The sequence below is a fragment of the Pelmatolapia mariae genome, linkage group LG17 (assembly GCF_036321145.2).
Source record: "Pelmatolapia mariae isolate MD_Pm_ZW linkage group LG17, Pm_UMD_F_2, whole genome shotgun sequence".
NCBI classification, from domain to species: domain Eukaryota; kingdom Metazoa; phylum Chordata; class Actinopteri; order Cichliformes; family Cichlidae; genus Pelmatolapia; species Pelmatolapia mariae.
This window is the reverse complement of record NC_086242.1, coordinates 14,872,742-14,895,555: the sequence shown is the minus strand read 5'-3', so window position 1 is coordinate 14,895,555 and position 22,814 is coordinate 14,872,742. Positions and strand designations below refer to the sequence as shown.

At 43.0% G+C, this 22,814-nt stretch overlaps 1 protein-coding gene across 4 annotated transcripts in view; it reads left to right on the top strand.

Moving 5' to 3' along the window:
- The first annotated feature begins 4,461 nt into the window (after nucleotides 1-4,461).
- kmt2e (lysine (K)-specific methyltransferase 2E) overlaps nucleotides 4,462-22,814 on the top strand; it is a 29,341-nt gene continuing 10,988 nt past the window's right edge. For 3 of the 4 annotated variants that reach the window (XM_063460838.1, XM_063460837.1, XM_063460835.1), the window contains exons 1-11: nucleotides 4,462-4,816; nucleotides 14,486-14,670; nucleotides 19,223-19,334; nucleotides 20,211-20,440; nucleotides 20,614-20,753; nucleotides 21,263-21,444; nucleotides 21,545-21,583; nucleotides 21,681-21,881; nucleotides 22,057-22,187; nucleotides 22,382-22,499; nucleotides 22,615-22,724. In XM_063460838.1, coding sequence (XP_063316908.1) covers nucleotides 14,600-14,670; nucleotides 19,223-19,334; nucleotides 20,211-20,440; nucleotides 20,614-20,753; nucleotides 21,263-21,444; nucleotides 21,545-21,583; nucleotides 21,681-21,881; nucleotides 22,057-22,187; nucleotides 22,382-22,499; nucleotides 22,615-22,724 — 1,334 coding nt within the window. In that variant the 5' untranslated portion in view covers nucleotides 4,462-4,816; nucleotides 14,486-14,599. The remainder of the gene's footprint in view (nucleotides 4,817-14,485; nucleotides 14,671-19,222; nucleotides 19,335-20,210; nucleotides 20,441-20,613; nucleotides 20,754-21,262; nucleotides 21,445-21,544; nucleotides 21,584-21,680; nucleotides 21,882-22,056; nucleotides 22,188-22,381; nucleotides 22,500-22,614; nucleotides 22,725-22,814) is intronic. The other variant, XM_063460836.1, reaches the window with a different exon arrangement.

Here is a 22,814-nt window from a genome sequence, read left to right as displayed (position 1 = left end):
AGGTCTGATTGGACAGAAAGTTAGGGGTGTTATATTTCAGAGCGCCCCCTTTTGTTGACAAGGCAAAAGGAAGTTTTACCCTGCTGGGCTGTGACATCCTCAGATTTTATTTGCGTTGTAGTAGTATGTAAAGCTTTACATTTTAATCTAATTACAATGTATTTTTTAGCGTTTGAACGACAGTGAAGAGGCACTAGACGTAGTGAAGGTGGACGAATTTAAATACCTGTGCACAAGAGAGGTGAAAAAGAGGGCGCAGGCAGGGTGAAGAGGGTGCAGGCAAGTGTCAGTGGTGATTTGTGACAAAAGGATAGCAGCAACAGTATAAAGGGAACGTTTACAAGATAGTAGCCTGATATGGTGTATGGTTTGGGAACAGTGGTACTAACAAAAAGACAGGAGGTGGAGCTGGAGGTGGTAGAGCTGAAAACGTGAACATTTTGTTGGGAGGATTAGAAATGAGTACTTCAGAGGGACAGCTGAGGATCACAGGGGCAAGGCTGAGATGGTTTGGACATGATTAATAATAAGAAAAACTGATATTGTATTTAGCCCAGTTTACTCTCTAGATTGTATTTGCCTAACAGCAGTGACACTAATTCCATTGTTAGCACCCAATTAGAAAATAACACACAAGAAGTGCTCACTGGTACTGAATAAACCCCATTTAATTTAGGTCATGAGTACACTGGTCTATTAGGGCCATTTTTGATTTAATTTAATAGTTAAATAAATCAATGACCCATATAATTTATGAGGCTGAAATGATACATTTAGGAGAAAATCATAACACTAAAAAGTGCGAGAATTATTCTGAAATTTTCTCAGATTTATATCACAATAACACATAAGAAACATAAGTTTTTTTTGTTTTGTTTATTGTCAGATAAAAACAAAAAACAAAGAACTGGTCTCACTTTATATGGTTTGAGCCACCTCACCACACTGCAGCTAACTCGAGTAAATGAGTAATGATACGATAATCGCATACCAGTCATTATCTTTCAGTTTAATATTCAATTACATTTAGTTACTTTAGCACAAATTCACAACAACAGTCACCTCAAAATGCTTTATATTGTTGGGTAGAGACCCTACAATATTAGAAAAAGCCCCAGCAATCCAATGATGCATATGTGCAAGCACTTGGCGACAGTAGGAAAAAAACCCTCCTTTTTACCAAGACGAAAACCCTGGCAGAACCAGGCTCAGGGAAGGCCATCCATCTGCCATGCTTGTACACTGTTGTATAATCAGGGTTAAAGATTCACTCTCCACCTCCGTGAACTTGCATTTCAGGTTAATTTAATTCACCAAAAAAAAGATGCAATAAACACTCAACAAAGACTAATGTAATCACTGGCCTCACCACAACTCTTTTGTCAGTTTCTCTGAACATTGCAACAATAACGCTGTTGTTATTCTTTCTTTTTCTTTTCTTTTTTTGGTTAATCTGATATGGTCACAGGCTTACAGAAAATGCCTTTGAATAGATGAGGTTTCATCTTTTCAAAATCCAGATGCTTATTATATAGTGGATCTGGGATTAAATTATGAGTACTTCCTTTTTTAAAATCCAACTTGTAAGGATAATACCCCACAGGCTCTGATGTGAAGTGAAGCAATGAGGGTTTTCGTCACGATATGATTTTGCAGTCTTAGACAATGGAATTTATTTATATTATTTACCTTTGTCTTTATGTAAATATATGACTTAGCTAAAAAATGTAACTAATACATGACAGTGATGCAAAAAGTAGGCTACTCATATTATCATTGTGTCAAACTACTGTTCTACATTAAAACTGAAATACATAAGACTATACCCAAAAAACCCAATTTCCACTTTATAGAAAGCTAGATGAAGTCCCCTGGCTGTGCCACTAGATGGGGTCAAAAGCTAAACAGATGTAGTCCGGGTGGTGTCGCCGAATGTTTTTGTGTTACAAATTAAACGTATCCACTTTTGTTAAAGTTGAAGTGTTTGTTGGTGTGCAAACAGAGGCAAATGAAGTGCTTGTGTAACTAAACATCACTAGCACTGACAATGATGGACTGACTTCAAACTGAGGTTCATACGTTATATTTCCGTGGCGAGAAAAAAAACTTTTTTGTCCGTTAGTCACAAACAGTGTAAAACCATATGTGCACCCCTTGGTTTGCTGAGCCTGTAAATTAAACCAGAACTTGAACTTTGCAGGATACGAAAACAGGAAATAATATCACACTGGCGAGAACGCGCACGGCGCCGCCGCCCAGAAGTGCTCGAACTGAGCGCAAACAGAAAAAAAGTCATCGACGCCATCTTCTTCTCAAACGACAGCGATAACCGACTTCATTTCAGGGAAGGAAGCTGCCGTTTATCGCTTGTTGTTGGTAGTCCTTTTCCACGCAATGTACACAGGAATGTCATCGCTTTTAAGTGTTAATTTGGGTGTTTCTTTACACCACACACACTTAAAACTTAATTTGACATTGTTACCTAATGGCGCCTGATAGTAGCTGCTCTCCGGTTGCGCCCCTCTCCCCTCGCAGCTCAGAGCCCGCCCACAAATACTAACTGCATGATGTCATCAGAAACCAACCATTTCTCAAAAATGACCATTTTCATCAGTTGCTTATGGACCACTGCTAATCCCCCACCAACTGTGCGCCACCGTCCTAACATAGGAGAGATTGGATCGTCTTCGGACCGACAACACGATGCTGGTGGGCACTACGGCATAAATGACATCCGCTCCAAGAAAAAAATTAAAAAGAAAACAGACAGGGGCAGATTTATCGCTGTAACCTCCACTCTAGCCGTTTACGAACATTTCCGTTTGAAGCGGGTGACGATTGCTAGAATTTTCTGCCTCCGTCCTCCCCCCGAGTTTTTATCAAACGAACCCGTCTGCCCGTGCACCAGCCGTTGCAGCGGTCCTGCAAGAGGGCGCATGCGCGAATGGATGCGGTTTTAGGGTGGGGGAGGGTGGATAAATGGAAACGATGAGAACATCCTCTGTGAACATATGATGTCAAAGGGATTTCTACAGACATGTTTCTGGACAGGGGGCCGTAACAGATTCACCACAATCATAATAAATTTTGTGTGGAAACTGCTAGAATCTCCAAGTGGACTGATGACTTTTACAGCTTACACCCAATAATAAACGGGCCGTTAACTGCAGAGTCTCCTTGATAATAATTACCGGCCATAAAACGGATATCCACTACTAAATACTAAATGAAAATGAAGAGCAACTCAGATTTTTGCAAGTCTGTAAATGGGACTGAAGTGAGTTGATGTGTCCTCCAAGCCTTTAAGTCTGTATTTATAAATACAAACTTGGAAGAAATCAAGTTTATTGACTATAAGTTTATTGACTATAAGGCCCTCAAAGTGTTCTCCTGCTTGCCAGGTATTAGTTATCCATGATTAAAATCTCAGTGCGCTATGTTTCACAGGGTATTTATTCCTAATATCAGTTTAATATAGAAAATGTCTTGTGTAAGGGGTTACATAACAGCTTAGTTGCCTCCTACTGAGTTGGGGTAGCGGATTTGGGTGCTTCTTTGCACCCAGTGCCAGTGGGTAAAATAGAGGATTTTGCAAATGCAGGCTATTTATATGTATGTTGTTTTGCTCGTGATAATAAAAACGTGGCTTGACCTACTCAGACGGGACTGCTCAGCTGTTGCTTTAAATGTTTATTACAAAAAACAAAAACAAAACAAACAAACTGGCACATAAGCTTGTTATGTGGGCCCCGGTTGAGGTAAAATCCCCATTAACAGGCTGTGGGCTATTTATATAGTTTTTTGTAAATTAATAATAAAATTGTGGATTGGTCTACTCAGACTGCTCAAGTGTTACTTTTCGTGTATTATCAACAAATATAAGAGCAAATGAAAAGCAAATTACTAGGTTATAGCTACTGTAGCGTTTGCACTTGATGTAAACTTCCTATGTGGGGTCGTGTTGAGGTAAAATCCCCATTAAGAGACTGCAGGCTATCGCTTCTTCTTATCCTGAGAGGAAGAGGAGGAAACAGGAGAGGAAAAGAGCAATTAGTTTAAACAAAACCTCCAGATAACAGCATTCCCACAGCTGACTTCACTTTCAAAACATGATCTTGGAGATAGCACTGGCGTTATAAACAAGCTGTTTAAAAAAATAAAAGAAAAAGGTTCACGCGCTATCTTTCAGAATCTGCATATTTAATTTACATTTTAAAATGATTCCAGACATACTGTCCGTTTTAATTTTACGGGCATCGTCTAAATAGCGCAAGATAAATTTACTCCGTAGCGTTACCGACACAAACGGCAGCCCTCTTGAGGAATTGTTGAGGTGGACGCGCGCCGAGCACGGTCACGGCGCCCCTGTGAAATGGGGACTGTAAGCCCCGCAGTGTGTGGAGGCGGAGCTCGGGTTTAGCGATGGAGAGGGAGTGAGGAACGGAGAAGAGGCGGAGTCAAGGCAGTCCTGGTAGGGCCGCCATTTTTGCAAAGGGAAAAGAGACTGGTTTTGAGGGGATCTAATTTCTAAAAGTCTCCGTTGACTAGGGCACAGTTTTAGCAGTTTCGAATTGATTTTCTAGCTACATTTGGGGTCCCCGCGTTTAAACAAGAGGCAAGGGAATCCCCCTTTCAGAAGAGGAGTCTTTAGAGGACACGTTTAAATACAAACATTTTAAACCTTGGCCAGAGATCCGCAGTGTGTGTGTGTGTACAGAAGTATTGTTTTGGTTGTGGAAGCTGTGTGGAAAGCGACGGGGGTCTTACCCAGGTCCCCTTATTCGCTACTCAGATCCTCCAGAGTGGACATAAAACGGTGAGTAAACTGCATTAAGTATTAGTTAAATCCGACTTGGAAAGAGGGTATTGTTGGCTTTTAGTTAGCTGGCCAGGCACATCATGCTGATGCTGGCTAACCGTAAGCCAGTAACCAGCTGAGTTTAGCTTCCAAAGCGGACTGCTCGACACCGTTAGGTCGTAAAGTGGCAAGTGGTTTTCGTTCATATTTACCATATTCATAATTCTTTTCAAAAACCTGATAAGTAAATGACGCAAGTGGCTGTGTGAGTATCAAATTCGCAACCCAACAGTACTTGCTAGCTAGCGCATGCTACTAGCTCAAATTAGCCTGACACTGACTACTCGCTGATAGTGAGGCAATACACGAGACGTCATACAAAGTTATCAGGTAAATATTATTTACAAGTGATCACCTTGTTTAAAAAAAAAAAAAAAAAAAATCTGCCTTAACACCAGAAACATTGAGACAAGTGTACCTCACAGCCCTTCGTCCAGTCAACAACATTGAAGGCTGCCAACCGTGAGCTGCCTTTAAAATCTTTAAGAGCAACGGTTTTACAGCCGTTTTTTGCACGTTGACTCGGGATAATTGGAGCCAGATAGGGAGTCTCTTGTCTAGTTTGACACAGTGACACTGCAGGCCATATTGCGCACACTTTCGTGCCTTTTTGTGTGTGTAAATATTACCCTTCGAATACAACCGCTTTATTCTTAATCAGCTAAACTACTGCACGTACTGTCTATCAGCAGATGCGATAGCTCACTGAAAACGGTATTATTTCATGAGTGTTTTTTTTAAGCTTGAATCCGTCGCAGTAGCGGCATCTTTCATCTCTCTTTAGCCATAGAACGGAAACATTATTTCCGTTCATGCGTTGAAAAAAGCCCCGAAAGAAAATAAAGCCTTTTTACATGCAGCTACACCAATTTTTATGAAGTTGTTCTTACGCAGTAATCTCGCAGGCTTTATAAAGAAGTTGAGAGCACGTCCGGTGTCAAACGGAGAGAAACTGGCGACTCTTCTTTTGTTACACTCTGACTTAGAAGTGCATTTCGTGATGATCACTTAATTTAGATTCAGGGTGTATTGGGTTCAAATGCTGCAAAGCGTGGGGGAGGGGATGTTCCTTTTGGGCATCTCGCCCCATCTACTCCAGCTGTACTAGCGATTCAAGCTACGCAGAATTAAACAAATGAAGGAAATTTGTCGCTTTCCCCTCACCTGGTATAACCGTGTGAATGCGCAATCAGCTTTGGTGGTGGTGTTTTTGTGTCTTAACGCGGATGTTGTCGCTCTTTCCTGTCTGACAAGCAGCGTATTAATTCGTGTCGGCTAGTTCGCTGTGCTAACTATACGCTGTTTGTCGTCGTTACATTCCGAGGCTATTTTTGGCCTCTATTCACGGCACAGATTTGAAGAGATTCCCCATATTTTCTGCTAACATTCAAATTAAAAAAGGCCTTGCTTCTCTTATGTAGCCTTCTAACATTACACTTTTAGAGGCCAGTGCTAGCCGATTAGCTCGCTGGCCTCGCTTTCGACGAATTCACACAAACCCCTACTTGTAACAACACAAAAACTGTACCGACAGAGTGATACTCAAGGTAGAGTGTGTGAAAGGCGATTGAATGCATTCTTGGGGGGGGGTTTCTTCCCATGGCGAGGCTCCCTTGGCTACACGGTTGTCTCGCCGTCCAGAGAAAAAGCGCTATGAAAATGGCGACAGCGCCAGGGTGTTGTGGTAACATAATAGCAACGTTGTACCCTCCACACCCCTATCGACGGGGACTGACTGCAGCGCCGACGTACTCACTGAGGAGCAACTACACAACACATGCTATTTATTTATTTAGTATTTAAGTTGGGCTTATAATAGCGTGAAAGAATCATACATCGGCATCATTGCGCTTTTTGCCTTGCTGTGGTAATAATTGCTGGTGCTGTTTCCTGTTCCCAAAACGAATTACATAGCACCCCTGTAACGTGCGTCACTTCTTGGGCGATTTGCTTGAGTTTTAATGCTGGGGCACTGTTGGTGTTACCACAGAAAATCCGACACTTTTGTTTGACATAGAAGGAGCATGTTGGTGTACTTTTCAAGTTTCAAAACGGTGCAAAAACACAACGACATCAAAGGACATTAGATAGAAGACTTGCTCTTTTTGCCGCATCTCACCTGAGAACCGTAAACAATATTAAGCAGTTTCTCCATCACCATAGTGGGTTTCATTTCCTCTTCATTCGCTTTAGTGTGACAGAAGTGCACCCAGTGTTCTAAGGGTCTGAATATGTTAGCTGTGATGGATAGAATTGTAAATTTAAATACATATGCGTGAATTTTCCCAGCTCAGAAACTGTTTAGGGGATATTGTTCTGCATGTAGTTAAGCCTCAGTGAATGTTGTTTTGGCTTTGTATTTTCCTGTCATTGAGCATAAGTAAATTAAGCCCTACATGGTTTTTTTTTCTTCTAATAGCCTTAGTGATTCTCCTCTGGTGAGTGCAAGAGGAGAGTCACAAGAGATAGCCGTGCTTTTGCACTTTATGTTCAGATGAAATCAGTTTTATTAGATGCTGTAAAATGCTGGGTATGTCTCAGTCAGTGTGGGAGTGATATTTATGTTTTCTCACATAATACAATACCGTACAGTTGCACAACACTTAATGCCAAGTATTTGGTAGTAAGGAAAACTTTGCCTGGATCGTGTCACATAGCAGTCTTGCAGACTGCCTCAGTACTCTCCCGTGTAACGGGATATGTTTTAAATTAACTGTAATACTAATATGTTCTGTGTATGCTTTGTTTTGTTTTTTTCATGTCAGACAACATAATTTTGCGCATTAGTTTTCTGGCGAATTCAAAAGTAAAATGTGGAGGGAAACGAGTCAAAGCCAGTTTCCGGGGTACTTTTTTGAGCTCATGGCACAGCTGTCCTTTCCTCTACTTTACCCTGTGGGAAAAACTCTGGCACTTTGTTCAGCTCAAATGCCTCTTCGAGACTCTTGCCAAGAAGCTTTTTTTGTGTCTTTTACCCCTGATCATTTTTTGTTACGATGTGTAAAGTAGAACATCTTCCATGTCAGAGAAAGCATCAGTCTTTCTTAATAAACTATCAACCCACTTTAAACCAGGGCGACAGTGACTTAAATTGAACAAACAAAGGACCATTCATATACTAAAGTATGAATCAAAACACAGTTAAAGGTTATAGTGAAAGTATTTACATGACAACATAAAATACCCACCTAACTCAGCCTTTAAATGAGCCTACGCCAATTTTCTGTTATACCCCACTGCATAGGCCAGTGATGAAAGGCATAGCATTGGAAATGAGTTCAGTAGCAGTACATACCCACAGTTGTCATTCCTCAGAATAACGTTGCCTCTTATTGGATTTTTCAGCTGTGCATTGTTTTCCTTTTAGGGTCTTGCGAGTTGGATCAAAACGGCCAGGTTATATTTTGCCTGTGTGTGCACTTTTTATTGTTTTAAACCTTAATACAGACTTAAGTGTAAGGCCAGGAGGAATAATGCATGACCCAACCCCTCCAAACCTCTGGGAGTATACTATCTGATGCTGTAATGAACCCAGTTTGTCTCAAAATAAGATTAAGTGTTAAAAGATCTTCTCTGTGGAGGTGTTTTTACTACTAGATGAATTAGAAGGCACTATCATGGCTAATTAGTCTTTGCTACTTAATACACAAAATCCCAAGCTGCCTTGCTCGTTCTTGTAAAGGAGCAGAGGCCTAGGGCTGCACGATTTTGCATAAAATGAGAATCACGATTTTTTTGCTTAGAATTGAGATCACGATTCTCTCACGATTTTCTTTATTTATATATATATTTTATATATATATATATTTTATATTTATATTTTATATTTATATATATATATATTATATTTTTCCATATATTATATATATTTATTGCACTTATTAACTGCACATCAACTTCGTAACAGTTGAAACTGAACATAAAAACAATAAATACACATAAAAACAATAAATGCCTCACATTTTGTGGTTGCCGCAAAATGTTGTACTGCTTGAAATTCCGTCTCCACCGTTGCTCGACACTGCGTGTATAGAGCAGGTAGTGCAACAATAGAAAAATAGTTGCGGGACGGCACTGTGTAGCGTTTGTCTAGGGTGTTGATCATTTTCCTAAATCCCTCGTTTTGCACAGTGTTGATATATCTTTGGTCAGGTGATAAGTAATAGCCTCCGTAATTTCTTTGTGCCTGCGGGAGTTCGACGTGTATAGGGAAGCGCTGTATAAGGTTCCCGTTATTGATGTTTGGGTGGTTGACCAGGACGGATTTTCTCCTGTCACTTTCTCGTCATCCCTGACGTGTTCTCCGTTGTTTTTCCCTGCCAATTTGAGCATCACGGCACAGCTTCTGTATCACGTGGTATAAGGCTCCGCCCTTGTCATTTGTTGAGCACGAAGAGTGAGCGCTTGTTTTCATGCAGATTACGTCCCGGATCAAAATGCGGTACAATCGTCGTCGTCTTTTTTTTTTTTTTTTTTTGAAATCGTTGTCATTTGGAAATGAGATCGCACATAAGTATGAATCGAGATCGCGATTTTCTAACGATTAATCGTGCAGCCCTACAGAGGCCTCTATTCAAACACTCAACCTCCTTTTTTTTTTCTTTTTTTTTTGTGGTGTTCCCCTCTGTCCACAGAATATCAGACCAGCCAGTGTTAAATTCCCGATTGGCTCTGTGTGTGCCTGGTGGCCTTGTGCAGGAAAGCGTGTGTTTGTTTACTGTGTTAACAGAGATGGTGAGGTGGGGTTCCACTCTCCCTCTGCCATAGGGACAGAGTGCTCTGGCCGGGCAGCTTGGAGACATGGCAGTCTCAGGTGACGCACCTTTCCTCTCACCCTGACCCCCCAAGGCAGACTTGTGCCATCAAAAAGCCACACACTAAGTGGAAAACAGTTTAATTTTTTTCAGCATACTATGCAATAGAGAGAGAGAGAGAGCCAATAAAGAAACCAGACAAGTGCGCAGGATGTCTGTTGGTATATTGATGTATTGACAAGCCAGAAAGAAGAGCCCCTGTTGTTTTTGTGCCCTTCTTTTATCTCCAGACATTAATTCTCTGAAACAGTAGCACCTCTGTGTAGTAACTGTCTGTTCGCCATGTGGAGCTAAGCTGTGTAGCTGCTGCCTGGTCTCCAGAGATCTCACATGTGTGGTGCCCAGACACCAGAGACAAAGCTGCCTGGCTCAGGAGCCCAGCAGAGTCACATGGTATCCCAGCTGGGAGGAGAAGCCAGAGCTCAGGTGACCTGTTTTTGTGCCGCTAGCTCGGGCGTAACAGATCCCTCTTTAAACTAGCAAGCTGCCTCCCTGACAGGTGGCTTTAGGGCTAGAGCTACTGAGGCCACAGCCCCACTACACCTCCCCAACCTTCTCCTGTTGCTATGCCTGGGTTACAATAGCATTCATGGGTTGTGGGATAAAGAGGGGCCGTGTCATCGACGTTGGTGATGTAACAACACTGCAGTCCAAGCGTGAAATTGATCATCAAACACTGTTATAATGGGTCCTGAGTGGCTCTTACTGTTCTTTTGCCCTGTAGATGTTGAGTAGCCGCTCCCCATTTTCTCTGCACACACACAGCTCACATGTTAGTTAGCTATGAAGTGCATTCTCCAAATGCTGTAATTAGGAAGCAGCTGCATATGTGCTTGCATTTCAGCCTCTAATCATGATAGCTCTCCCAAGTCCAAGGGACAAAATGAATCCTATTGGCCCTCACACTCGCACTGTTAAAGAAACCCGGTGTAAAATAATAGAAAATAATTATGAAAGCACAACCTATTTGTTTGTGTTCATGAACACAATTTTTTCTTTTTTTTTCCTGTTGTCATTTAGCATGACTTTCAAAGTAATGTATTTTTACAGGAAGTATATTGAACTAGTGTATTTTTGCTCAGATGACTAATTTTTAGTGTTTAAATCTAACAGGTTTTTGTAATGATGGTAATGTGTAACTTTGGTTTTCAATGTGAGCACTGAAAGTTTTAAACACCGTCACCACCAACCCTTCTGGCTTCCAAATGCTGACTTTTTTCACCCTTGAAAAGTAGAAAATATTCTTTTCTTGTACGCAGATATGAGAATGGTCAATTTCATAAACCTACTAGTACATCAGTTTTACTTTTCAGATGTTTAAAGAGACTTGTCATTGACCATACATAGCCATACATTACTCTGACTCTGGAAGCAGCAGTGAGAGGGAGATGGAGAGATTGTGCCCCCAGGGATCTCCTGTACAGGACATTACTCAGACTACAGGAGGGCTGTCCCAGCTTTGCTGCCATACGGGCTCTAGCTCGCTGTCTGAACTTACACGCCGCTTGCTGCTACACTGCTCTCCCCTTTTAGTCAGTTATTTACTAGTTCTCATTTAGGGTACCTGAAAACAGCTGCATAAATACCTTCTCCTCGTTGGCTGACATTTAAACGGACTGCTCCTAACAGTCTAATGAGCCTTTGGTTTTCACGCGTACCAATACATTTCCCTATTGTTGCAGCAAAAAGTGCTTGTGTGAACGCTCACATCCATATCCCCTGCTGTATTGATGTATGACTTCACCTTCAGCGCTCGAGTGCAAAGGGAGTGTTGCTGGCAGCCATGAGCACACTGATTTATGAAGAAAAAGGCAGATCTCGTGTGTCTCCCGGTGGGTACAGGGGGGAAAAAAAATATCCATCTGGGTCATGCTTCCTGTTACATGAGTGTATGTGTAGGGAGTTTGTTTTATCCGTTTTCCGAGCTGAGTCATTGCAGCCAGCTATGAGGATGGTGTGAAGTCACATCTGCTTGGCAGAGAGGGCCCTGGGATTTAGTTGGAATCCCTCATTTTCCTCTTGCTCCTCCCACTTCAGGAAAAACATGATCTGCTGTGAAAACGAGAATAAAGATGCTGTTGCACATAGAGCAGTGGTGATAAACTGAGGAGAGAGGTATGGGTTTTCCCTTGCCGACTTCAGTGCAGTTCTGTCTTAAAAGGATAGCTATTTCCCCCCCCACACACAATGACGTGACTGTGTCCCCTCGCTGAGGGAGGGAAGGAGGAGAAAGGAGAGACTGGGTTTACGCTCTGTGCTCCACTCCGCCACCCAGAGTCCACCCAGGTCGAGGCTGTGCAGCATCACTGTCAGACATACCCCAAGTACACCTCCCCCACCCCACGCCCTCTAAGCCTTTGGTAATTTTATTTTTCTTTTTTCGTTCTTTCTTTCATTTTTTTCTTTTTTTAAAGCTCTCAGCGGGATGAGCAAATCTATTCAGTGAGCACATTTGGAGAACTGAGACACCAAGAAAATGTAAACCACTTCCACGCTGCGGTTTCTTCTACTATTACCCACTTTTTGCCATATTTCTTTTTCACGTTTGTCTGCTCGCCCTCCCCTGTGCACGTTCCTCGCTTTTCCCACCCCACTCTCCATGTGTTTCCATAACAGCAGCGGATTTAGCCAAAGGTGGCTTTAAATGGTCTCTCCTGGCACTCGTGTAATTGGGAGCTGTGTCTGCGACACTCCCCTTTCCCTCAGCTCTGCGTTACTGTCTCAGGTTTATTTAGGAAGTGCACAGAGGAGGGAGAGAAATCCGCTTGGGCGGGGTGACTGGGCTCAGGAAGGGGGGGGGGGGGGGGGGGGGGGGGCGTGTTCTTTTCTCTCTCTCTTTGGCTGCATTTCTCCAGGGTGATGGACGGCCCTTCTAGAGGAAGTAGGAGGAGCAGGCAGAGGCAGTCACAGTGAAACGCCGATTTACTGAGGAATGTTGCTGTACTGCTGTACTGTACTTGTTTGTTTGGTTTTTTTTGTCCCACTGTTCTTTGTCAGTCTTTAGTGTGTCTGGCTGCAGCACAGTGCACACATGTGCATGCTACTCTTAAAGCCTCCTTGTAGAGGTATTTTTGAAAGGACAACGTGAGAGATTATCTGTTTATATGAGTGGAAGGGGGCTAAATGTCTGCATTCCTTAGTAGTGACAGCAGGATTCATTGCACCAAGTGGAGGCAAACATGGTGGAAGAGAGAACAAATGACTTGCTTTAGAGGGAAGCTATTTTACCCATGCTAAAACATACTGGGCCTCTCTGATAATACAAGGGGGGGGGATCTGTCATTTCAGTGTTTTTTGGCAAACTGCCCTATTCTTGTTGAAAGAAAGTGTTTTGGTTACATCAGCGTCTATCATGAAATGCCCCTGCCTGTGATACAGTTGTCCTGTTTAACCCAGTCGGTGCACAAAGAATCGGGAGAGGATTTGGAAGGTGATCCCGGACTTGGCCGACACACACACTCACAGGGGTCTTCTTCCTTCTATTAATTAGGCCTGGAGCTGACAGCTGTCATGTCTGTGAGGCTCTCACCAGTCCTCCTGGCTTAAACAGTGCATTTGGGTGAATCGGTACCTGAAATTACTACCATCATCACGGCTGTGGAGTCTACTTTAAAAAGCTCCTGGTGTACATGTGCCTCAGTGTGAAAAATTTGAGGGTTTCCTTGATATACGCTGTGTTGTTTGAGGGGGGGAGAGGGGCGGGGGCTGTTGGGAAATAAAAGCTTTCCTGGAAAGTCGTCCTGCATATGTGTAGACCTGCAGTGCTCCAGAAGGATTTAATGATCCACGCTCTTACCTCACAAAACCACACAGGCATGCAGAGACAGGTTTTCTTGAGAGAGTGTGTTTTTGCTTGCTAAATGTGTGAATACATGACATGTTCTGTAAACCTTCCCCCAAACGACAACCTTAGCCATGATCCGAGCCTTTGTTTGAGCCCCAGAGTGCATAAGCAGGCTGAAGGTGTGACCTCCAGCCTATTTTGTCTCAGCATCTGTCCCTCCCACTAATCCCGCTTATCAACAGAGCTCTGTATCAGGGGCAGCCACACTGACACATATGCTCCCGTCTGGATTCAAGTTCCATACAAATGCATCTTAATATTCCCATGTACGCTATTTCCAGAAAAATCCTTAGTCCAGCCAGTCTCCTGCACTACATACACCTGCCTGACACCTAACAGTTAAATTATTGATTCTCAACTCGGGGAGCTTTTTCAATGTCCGTTAAAAGAGTATAACCTAAACTTTTCTACTGTGTAGGTGTGTGGACATGCAAATACAGTACACTACAGTTTTTAGATTTATTTAAAACGGAGCACTCCTATTCAGTCAAAAGGGGGTGGGGGGAATGGCCTTTATGTTGCATTTTTCTCCCTCCTTTCATGGCGGTCGACTGCTATGTGTTCTCTTGCTCCCCTTTGTGGGAGCTTTCTTGCAGTGCAGCCCTTTCCTGCATGCCTGGCGGAGAGTGTGCAGAGGTCGCTTTAGCGCAGTTCACTCAGCAGCAGCAGTTGGTGGCGGCTCAGGCTTCACCTTACAGAAACATTCCCTTCTCGCTTTTCATCAGTCACTAACCTGAGCTCGGTAACCCTGTCAGGGGGGAAATTCCTGGCAAACACTTCCCTGTGAAAAACGTTGCTCATCTGAAAGTGTGAATCATACATTTACATGTGTTGGAAATACCCCATTTTCACTATGAATTGTGATTTCAGGTTTGCTAGATCATGCAGTTTTCCTGTGTTTAAACTCACCTTCACTTTACTAATAAATTGTCTTTTTTTTTTTTTTTTTTGTCCCCCTTCTATATTCAGGCCTTGTGGATGCACTTAGATGTCTGCAATGAGTGCTGTGGCTGGCATGCCTCAGTGTTTTGGACTCCCTTTCTCTGGACTCAGTAGGACAAGAACTGATCAGCAGAGAACGTCATGAGCATAGTCATCCCAGTAGGGGTGGACACCGCAGACACCTCATACCTGGACATGGCTGCTGGCTCAGAGTGAGTAACACCAGGCCTCTACTGTGCACATTTTTATGCCCCCTCACTTCCTCTTATTCACTGTTGTGTACCATCTTTCGTTGTGTTGTATCACCAAAATGTCACTCTCAGTTTTGCTCTCCTTTCTTTCATCTTACATCTCACACCCCTCCTCTGTGTCGTATATAGTTTTATTTGAGCACGTCTGTCGCCTTCTCCTTTTCAGGGGCCCCAACATGCCCTCCGTAATAACTGAAGCCGCTGTAAAAAATGTTTTTCTTTGTCCGCTCTTTCTTTCCAGACAGATCTCTTCTCGTATATTTACAAAGCTACTGTTAATGGGAAAGGAATTTGCAGGAAGCAGGGCCCCTCTAGTGTGCGCTCTAATGGACTGTTCAGTGTTGTCATTGATTCCTGTAGATGTTCACATTGTTGAGCAGTTAACTACATCTACCATGTGAATCTGCACTGTATGTGTGCAGTCTGTTTATAAAGCTGACTGTGTGAAGTATACAGAGGCACCACGTATGATATTTTTTTTCCTCCTCCTTTTCCCTGATCCTTGTCTAATGCTGTAAGCTTGATGTTTGCACATGTGTGCACTGCATTCAGTCAGTGAAGCAGAAATGGTGCATGGAGCCATGGCAACAAGCTTCCTATCGCCCCTCCTCTCGGTTTCCTTATAGTCTTGTCAAGGACACTGCCGCGGCGTTTTGTGGTCAAATAAATGAAGCAAGAGGTTCGCGTACGACTAAAGAATAACACACGTCATCTGCTTATGCAGGGGATCCTGTCTCTTTAAAAACAAGGGAGAGCCCTCCCCTCCCTGCTGCTACCACCGCCGCCTTCATCAGAGCTGTTACCCAGACAGCATGTGTTGCCATGGTTTTTACCCCTCACTCCCCTCCCTTCCTCTTTTCTCTCTGCACTGCGCAGGGCCTGTTACCATGGTCACTGCCCTGAGTGACAGGTGGTCCTTGCATAGATATGGCGTCTCTCCCCCAACACCAGCCAGCTACCCCCCACCCCCCTGAGTGCTGCTGTCACCGGGGCTACGAGTAAGCCCCTCGCCTTGACTCTCTCCCTTGTTCTTTGTCCGTCAGTGCTCTGTGTCCGACTGCCTGCTGCAGATTTATTCAAAGGCTGATAACAAGCTTGAAAGGGGCTTCCACCTGCTGCTGTGCAGGTCCTGTCTGGACCAGAGGCACAGCATAGTTGGGCTCACACTGCTCTGTAGAGATGTCAGGAACATGTTTGACATAAAAGTTGGATGCAGGCACTGTGATGTCAACCACTGGTTTCTGAAACCTCGAGCTGAGTATTTTTGCCAGACGTGATGAGAGCGGTGGCTCCAACTACGAAACCACACTCTTATTGGCCTAATGACTTGTGACCGACAGTTAATTAGCCAAAGAGTGTCGTCTGGATAATCCTCCTTTCCTATTCACTTCAGTATGACCTGAAACTTGCAACTGAGCCCATAAACTGGTTAGGAAAGTGTTTACTGAGGGCACAGAGTGCTTACTGCAACTAGAAGTCTTTATGCAACCACAGGAATCGCCCCCTAATGGCTATTAAAGAATTTAAACCCTTTTGATTTATTTTAACCTACCTCAGGTCATAATTTATATCAGATCAAGTGAGCAGTAGCATTATTTTTGCCAAGGCTTCTTAAATCTTTACCTCACAAATTCCTAAATTTAAATCAGTGAGATAATTGGTGTAACCAAAATCAGAATTGCTCTAAATCATGCCTTGAAATGACCACCCGAATAAGTGCCCAGATGTGTTTCAAGATGGCTGCCAAGCGGCAAGACTTCTGGAAGGACTTTGGCTACGTTCCTTATTTTATATTCAGCCTCTGCTACTCGCCCGAGAAACGGCGTCATGTCTTTTCCACGTCCTCCCTCAAATCTGCAGCAGTGTCACCAGCTGTTGGCCAATGCAGTGTGTGCATGCATTTGTGTGTGTGTGTGTGTGTCCACGGTGACACACACAGCCCAGCGCACGCATACACGCTGCTGACAGAATACGTAGTGTTGCCATGGTAGCAAGCAGGAGCTCTTTAGGAGTGAAGGCGTTGCCGGTGGCGTTTCGGGGGCTGCTCTCTTTCCTCTCCCTGCTGTTGAGCTCTCTCATGTTCACTCTGCTTGTCCACTCTGCCTCTTCACAGTCTCGCACCAGATGTTCATCTTCTAAATGATATTGTCTCTCCATGCTTTTTATTTTACACTTGTGGCGTTCTTTTAGGTAAAACTAGAAAATGGCTAACTGCCACCTTTAAGTTAAACTTTGTTACAAAAATTCTCTCCTCATTCCACCCTCTTTCATCTGTTCTTGTGCGCAGGCAGGCAGTCACTGATTATTGGACTGTATATCTGCAGTCCTCCCACTACATATATGCACACAGTGCCTGTAATCCAGCAGTGTCAAACTTGTTTTTGTTTGCAGGCTACATAAAAGCCTATTTAGTTTAAAAAAAAAAAAAAAAAAAAAAAAAAGCCTGAAAGATTTTAATTTCTTTTAGTTTACAGAATTAGATTCATATATTTAATAAATTATCCAGTTAAACACCTGAATGGAAAAACCCAAGGTGACTTAAGATAAATGACAAATCAGTTACAGAAAAGAACATATAATGGAAAATTGAAAAACCAGGTACTTTTCTGGTACCTGGTTCAATTGAACACACTTTTTCTGTTATTTAATACCTTATCTATTACTTATTTTGACAGGTAATTTATATATTACCTGTCTCTCTTCAACCTGTACGACATGCCATGGGGGATGGTTTTGGTCAGGAAGAAGGTTTTCAAACTGACCATAATTCAGCCCTCTGTCCTGGAAATTAACAGTTCTAATTCTCATGACATAACCCATTTTTAAGAAATAAAAATTGAAAAGTCCAAAAGGTATTCCCTACTTACTTTCAGTTTTGTTCAAGAGTAAATGTATGAATAATACAAACCCACCAGTTATGTGCATACAGAAACAAACACGCGCACGCACACAAACATGCTTCCTTCCTTCCCACAGAACAGGCTCGCTCACTTGTTTGCCTTGTTTGTCATTATCTTGATTTTTTTTTTCCCCTCCCAGACTAATTTGTAACACCTGTGTCTCTCTTCAACCTGTTTAAAAAAATTAAAAAAAATAAAATAATAATAATTCCTTCTTTCTGCCTCTGAGTGATACACACCCACATCTCTTTATTATAAAGTGTAGACTTTGATCTGGTTAATCATTGATGGAAGAAAGTTTGTGAACCAACTGCACCCAGGTATATATGTTCTGTCTTTCTGCAAACCTAATCTGTGGCAGTTAATCTGTTGTGTACGCATACACACCCCTCTTACACTGGGCCCGCCTCCGTACTTGAAGCATGCACTTTACGTTTTCACTTTGACAGTGAATAGTTGAGTGGCAGTACACACAGGAAGTGCTGCACAGTGCTCTTTCGGCATGCAAAAGGAGCAATAGGGCTGAGAAGGGCTCCCACAGGTACCGTATCACCAGCTTGCCTTGGGGACTCGCTGTTTAAAGGGAACTTTAAGGGGTGTTTTTAAGTACTTGTTCAAGCTATATAATTATTCACTGTATCTCCTAATTGCCTTGGCTCTTTCTAGTGTGCTTTTTAACCTGAGTGCGAGCTTCAAAATAACGTGGTTATAGAGTCAGAGTCTCACATGGCCTGGTCAGGGTGCTCATTGTCTTTGCTGCTAAAATAGCTCCATATGAGGCAGTTCTTTATGCTTATTGAGCGTCTTTATTGTATTTTGCCTAGATATTTTTGTAGCTTGGAGAGAGCAGAGTAAAAAACTTTATTTCTTTATGACCTTTGAGCAGTTTTCTACACCTTGCTCTGGGAAGAGTTGAATCAAATGTGTTTTCACATGACGGAGCCATTCACTCATGTGGATATCGAGCTGAAACAAATAGCTGCGGCACCATAGCTTAAACAGTCCGTATCTCAAATGCATCTTGTTTATCCAGTATGTTGCACTCGTATTTCTCTCTTCCTCTTCTTCTTCCCTCTCTTTTTTCTTTTCTTTTCCCCTCTTTCATACTGGACCGTCTTGTCTCATGTCATCCGTTTTGCCAGTTCCACTTCCCTCTTCCACAGAGCAACTGAAGAACAGATTAATCATGTCATAATAAGGGTGGGTTGGTCCTAAACGGTCAAACAGGCTCTCTCTCTTCACCACTGAACGTGGCAGAAAAGTGGATCGACTGGTTTGGTAGGAACGAACTTGTGCAAGTGTGTGTTTTGTGTGAGCGACGGATAGCATGTGTTTTCTGATGATTGTCTGACTTACAGATGTGGGTTCAGGGATAAAAACGTCAGTTATGTGTGGCTCTCAGGCCTGACGAGCCCGGATAAGGTGACATTATAGCAGACACTGTGGTGGTACATTTTTTTAGTGGCCTTCCTCTGGCAGCTGTAACCTCTGTGTCACCACCAGTAGCTACCCAGATGCAGACACATCCTTAAGACTGTTGTAAGGAAACTGTCCTTGAATTACTTTGCTTTTCAGCTCTTAACCAAATTTTTGTTTGTGTTTCTGTCTTAAAGACCAGAGTCGGTGGAGGCCAGCCCTGTGGTGGTGGAAAAGTCGAGCTACCCACACCAGATTTACAGTAGCAGTTCGCACCATTCCCACAGTTACATAGGCCTGCCTTATGCTGTAAGTACACACACACACACACACACACACACACACACACACACACACACCTACCTCTTTCCTCACCTTCCTCAAACTTCTACAGATAACCTGCAAACCTTGAACTGGAGAGTTACGGTGAACAAGGAAAATATTGCTTTCAGTACACGCTTTCGTGCTGTTTCTTATACAACACAAGCGTTAATGAGTATAAACGCTTCTTTTTTTAAAAATTCATTGTCAGTCAAATGAACACAAATAATGGCAGCAGCTGCCAAGATAAAAGCAGACTAAAGAAAGGTGGTCATGTTTGATCACTGATGCAGCAATGTTTGGGTTTAAAGGCAGCACAACAAGCCTGTCCCGAGGATTTAAGAAACCCAGAAAACAGACCAATGTTGGCTGCTTCCTTGTCTACTTTGTCATAAGGCATCAGAGGAAGGAGGGCATGGCAGGCTGTTTGGATATTAGGGGGAAAATGCAATTATAACACATAACCTTGCCATGAAATCTGTCTTTTTCAGTCATTGAGTGAAACTGATTTGCTATTGGTTAATTGACATTCTTAATCTTTTAGGATATTTAAAATAGTACATAGAACTTTGTTCATTGTTTGATCATTAAATGATCTATAGATGCTATAAAATGGAAACTGTGAAACAACTAAGTCAGGGCTGTAAAACCTTTGCTTTGGACCTTACTAAACCTGTTGCTAACACATCTTGGCCTAAAAACGATTAAACATTTAATTTGCTAAGCAGTGTGTTGGTTGTAGAGGTAATTTTCTGTTGCCAGTGATAGTGCATGCCCATTGTGGCAACATTGTTTTGTAAACTAAACTATTTTGATAAGCAACGTTTACCTATATCACAAGTACATTTTCAATTGTTCTCTCAGGACCACAACTATGGGGCGCGGCCCCCACCTACACCGCCAGCCTCCCCACCCCCCTCCATGTTGATCCGACAAGGAGAGGGGGGGCTGTTTGTTCCAGGGGGCCAGGACGAAGCGTCCAGGGGCACCACACTCAGCACCTCAGAGGATGGCAGCTACGGGGCTGACATCACCCGTTGCATCTGTGGCTTCACCCATGACGATGGCTACATGATCTGTTGTGACAAGTGCAGGTGAGACACAAGTAGTCACAAGCTTTGACTAGTATTGACTCAGGCCGCTTTCATCTAGCTGCCTGTTTTTGTTCCTTGTGTTCACTAGATCAGTTTTTGGTAACTTCATGTGGTTAATGGGAACAAAAATGTGACTTGAAGGTTTATTAAAACTCCTTAACGTTTCCCTTTAGTGCCTGGCAGCACATAGACTGTATGGGCATTGACAGACAGAACATTCCTGAGACCTACCTGTGTGAACGCTGCCAACCTCGACACCTCGATAGAGAGAGGGCCGTCCTGCTGCAGACCCGGAAAAGAGAGTCTTTATCTGGTAAGGGAACACATTTATAAAGCTCCCAACATTTCCCTTTACCCTTGTACTTTTTTTTTTTTTAATTTCTGCTGAGAAAAATCTCAATACAGTTGCAGTAATTCACAAAAAGAAACCTAGAGAAACTAGATTATTTTGAGAGCTGAGCTATGAGGCGTTAAAAGCAAGAACCCACAGATAGATGTTTCAGTTCTGCTTTTACTGGCTTCCTTGCTGCAGTAAATGGCCAGCTCATTACTGAGTAAAGCAGGTTGTAAGCTGTGTCAGGGTGCAGCCTCCTCCCCCTGCAGGACAGCCAGATATAATTCTGCCTGAGAGCAGGATGTACTGACACCTGCAGGCCAAGCAGAAAACTGCAATTTAGTTTGTGATGTAGCAAGCCTTGTCTTCCATTAGTATGACACGATTAGCTTTTGTTTTGCCCGAAGCAGGTGTAGCTTTTTATATCTTTGTGTGTGTCACTTTCTTTGTTCCCTGCCTGACTCCTAATAACTCGCTTGCTCATTCAGACGGGGACACCAGTGCTACAGAGAGTGGAGATGAGGTTCCGCTAGAGCTCTACTCCACCTTCCAGCACACGCCTACCACCATCACCCTCACCACTGGACGCCTTGGCAATAAGCAATCTGATAAAAAGCGCAAAAAGAGTGGTGAAAAAGAGCCTCCAGCGTCCTCTGCTCGAGCTAAAAAGGTCAACGTTTACTCATTCACTTACAAAATTAATATTTTACAAACACCTGTTTGGAACGCCGATTAACCTCTCACTTTTAATTTATTTAATTACCTTACAGGCCTTTCGAGAGGGGTCCAGAAAATCCTCTAGAGTAAAGGTAAACTTACAGAACACTCTCACGTCCACCATCTCCAGAATCCAGAATGCTCCTGTTAAATCTGAGCTGTGAGTCACATTTGTACTGTTTTTCTCAGGGTGCAGCTCCCGAACAGGAGCCAACAGAGCACCCGTCTCTGTGGGAGAACAAGATCAAAACGTGGATGGAGCGTTACGAGGAGGCCAGCAGTAATCAGTACACTGAGGATGTTCAGGTCCTGTTGCGTGTTAAAGAACAAGGCGACGGCAAGAGTCTGGCATACAACACGCACCCAGCCTCTTTCAAACCCCCTGTAGAGGTACAAATATACACACTGAGTGAATCTCCACTGGTAACACAAATATGATAACACCCAAACACATTGCTTGTCTCTAGCAGCCTGCAGCACTAGCTTTCCCTCTCGGGGTTCACATGTAATTCAATCAGAGCCTGTCCGCGATGTTTGTTTATGTCAGGCGGTTTGTGTCTCCCAGAGTCAAGTTCAGAAGAACAAGAAGATCCTCAAGGCGGTGCGAGACTTGGCCCCAGACTCCCTCATCATTGAGTACAGGGGCAAGTTCATGCTTCGACAGCAGTTTGAGGCCAACGGATACTTCTTCAAGAGGTTAGGAAGCTGGTCACGAGTCAAAAGGGTTTTCCCTCTTGGATTTGTCTCAATCTAAATTGAGTGCAACTTTGTTTTTAGTGCAGGCCAAATAAATTAACTCTTAATGTAATGGCAGATGATTTAAGATGTTAAATTGAGGTGTTTTGTGTACATTGATCCCACTCATCCCCTGACTTTGCTTTTCTCCTCAGGCCATACCCTTTTGTGTTATTTTATTCAAAATTTGATGGACTGGAGATGTGTGTAGACGCTCGCAGCTTCGGAAACGAAGCACGTTTCATTCGCCGCTCTTGCACTCCCAATGCTGAAGTATGTAACATTCAAAAGTGCTTAATAACTTGCTTCTTTTCACTTAATTAACCAAAACTCTTATCCATAGTTGTAAACGCTAGTTTTTACTAATACTCTTCTGAACGTCCCTCAGGTGCGTCATGTCATTGAGGACGGCATGTTACATTTATACATCTACTCATTGCGGCCGATATCCAAGGGCACAGAGATCACAATCGGTTTTGATTTTGACTATGGCAGCTGGTAAGTGTTAAGGAGTAAAACTGGCAATTACTTGCTAGCAAGACAAGATCGTTTCACTAAATTTCTCCTGGTTTTTTTTGTTTGTTTGTT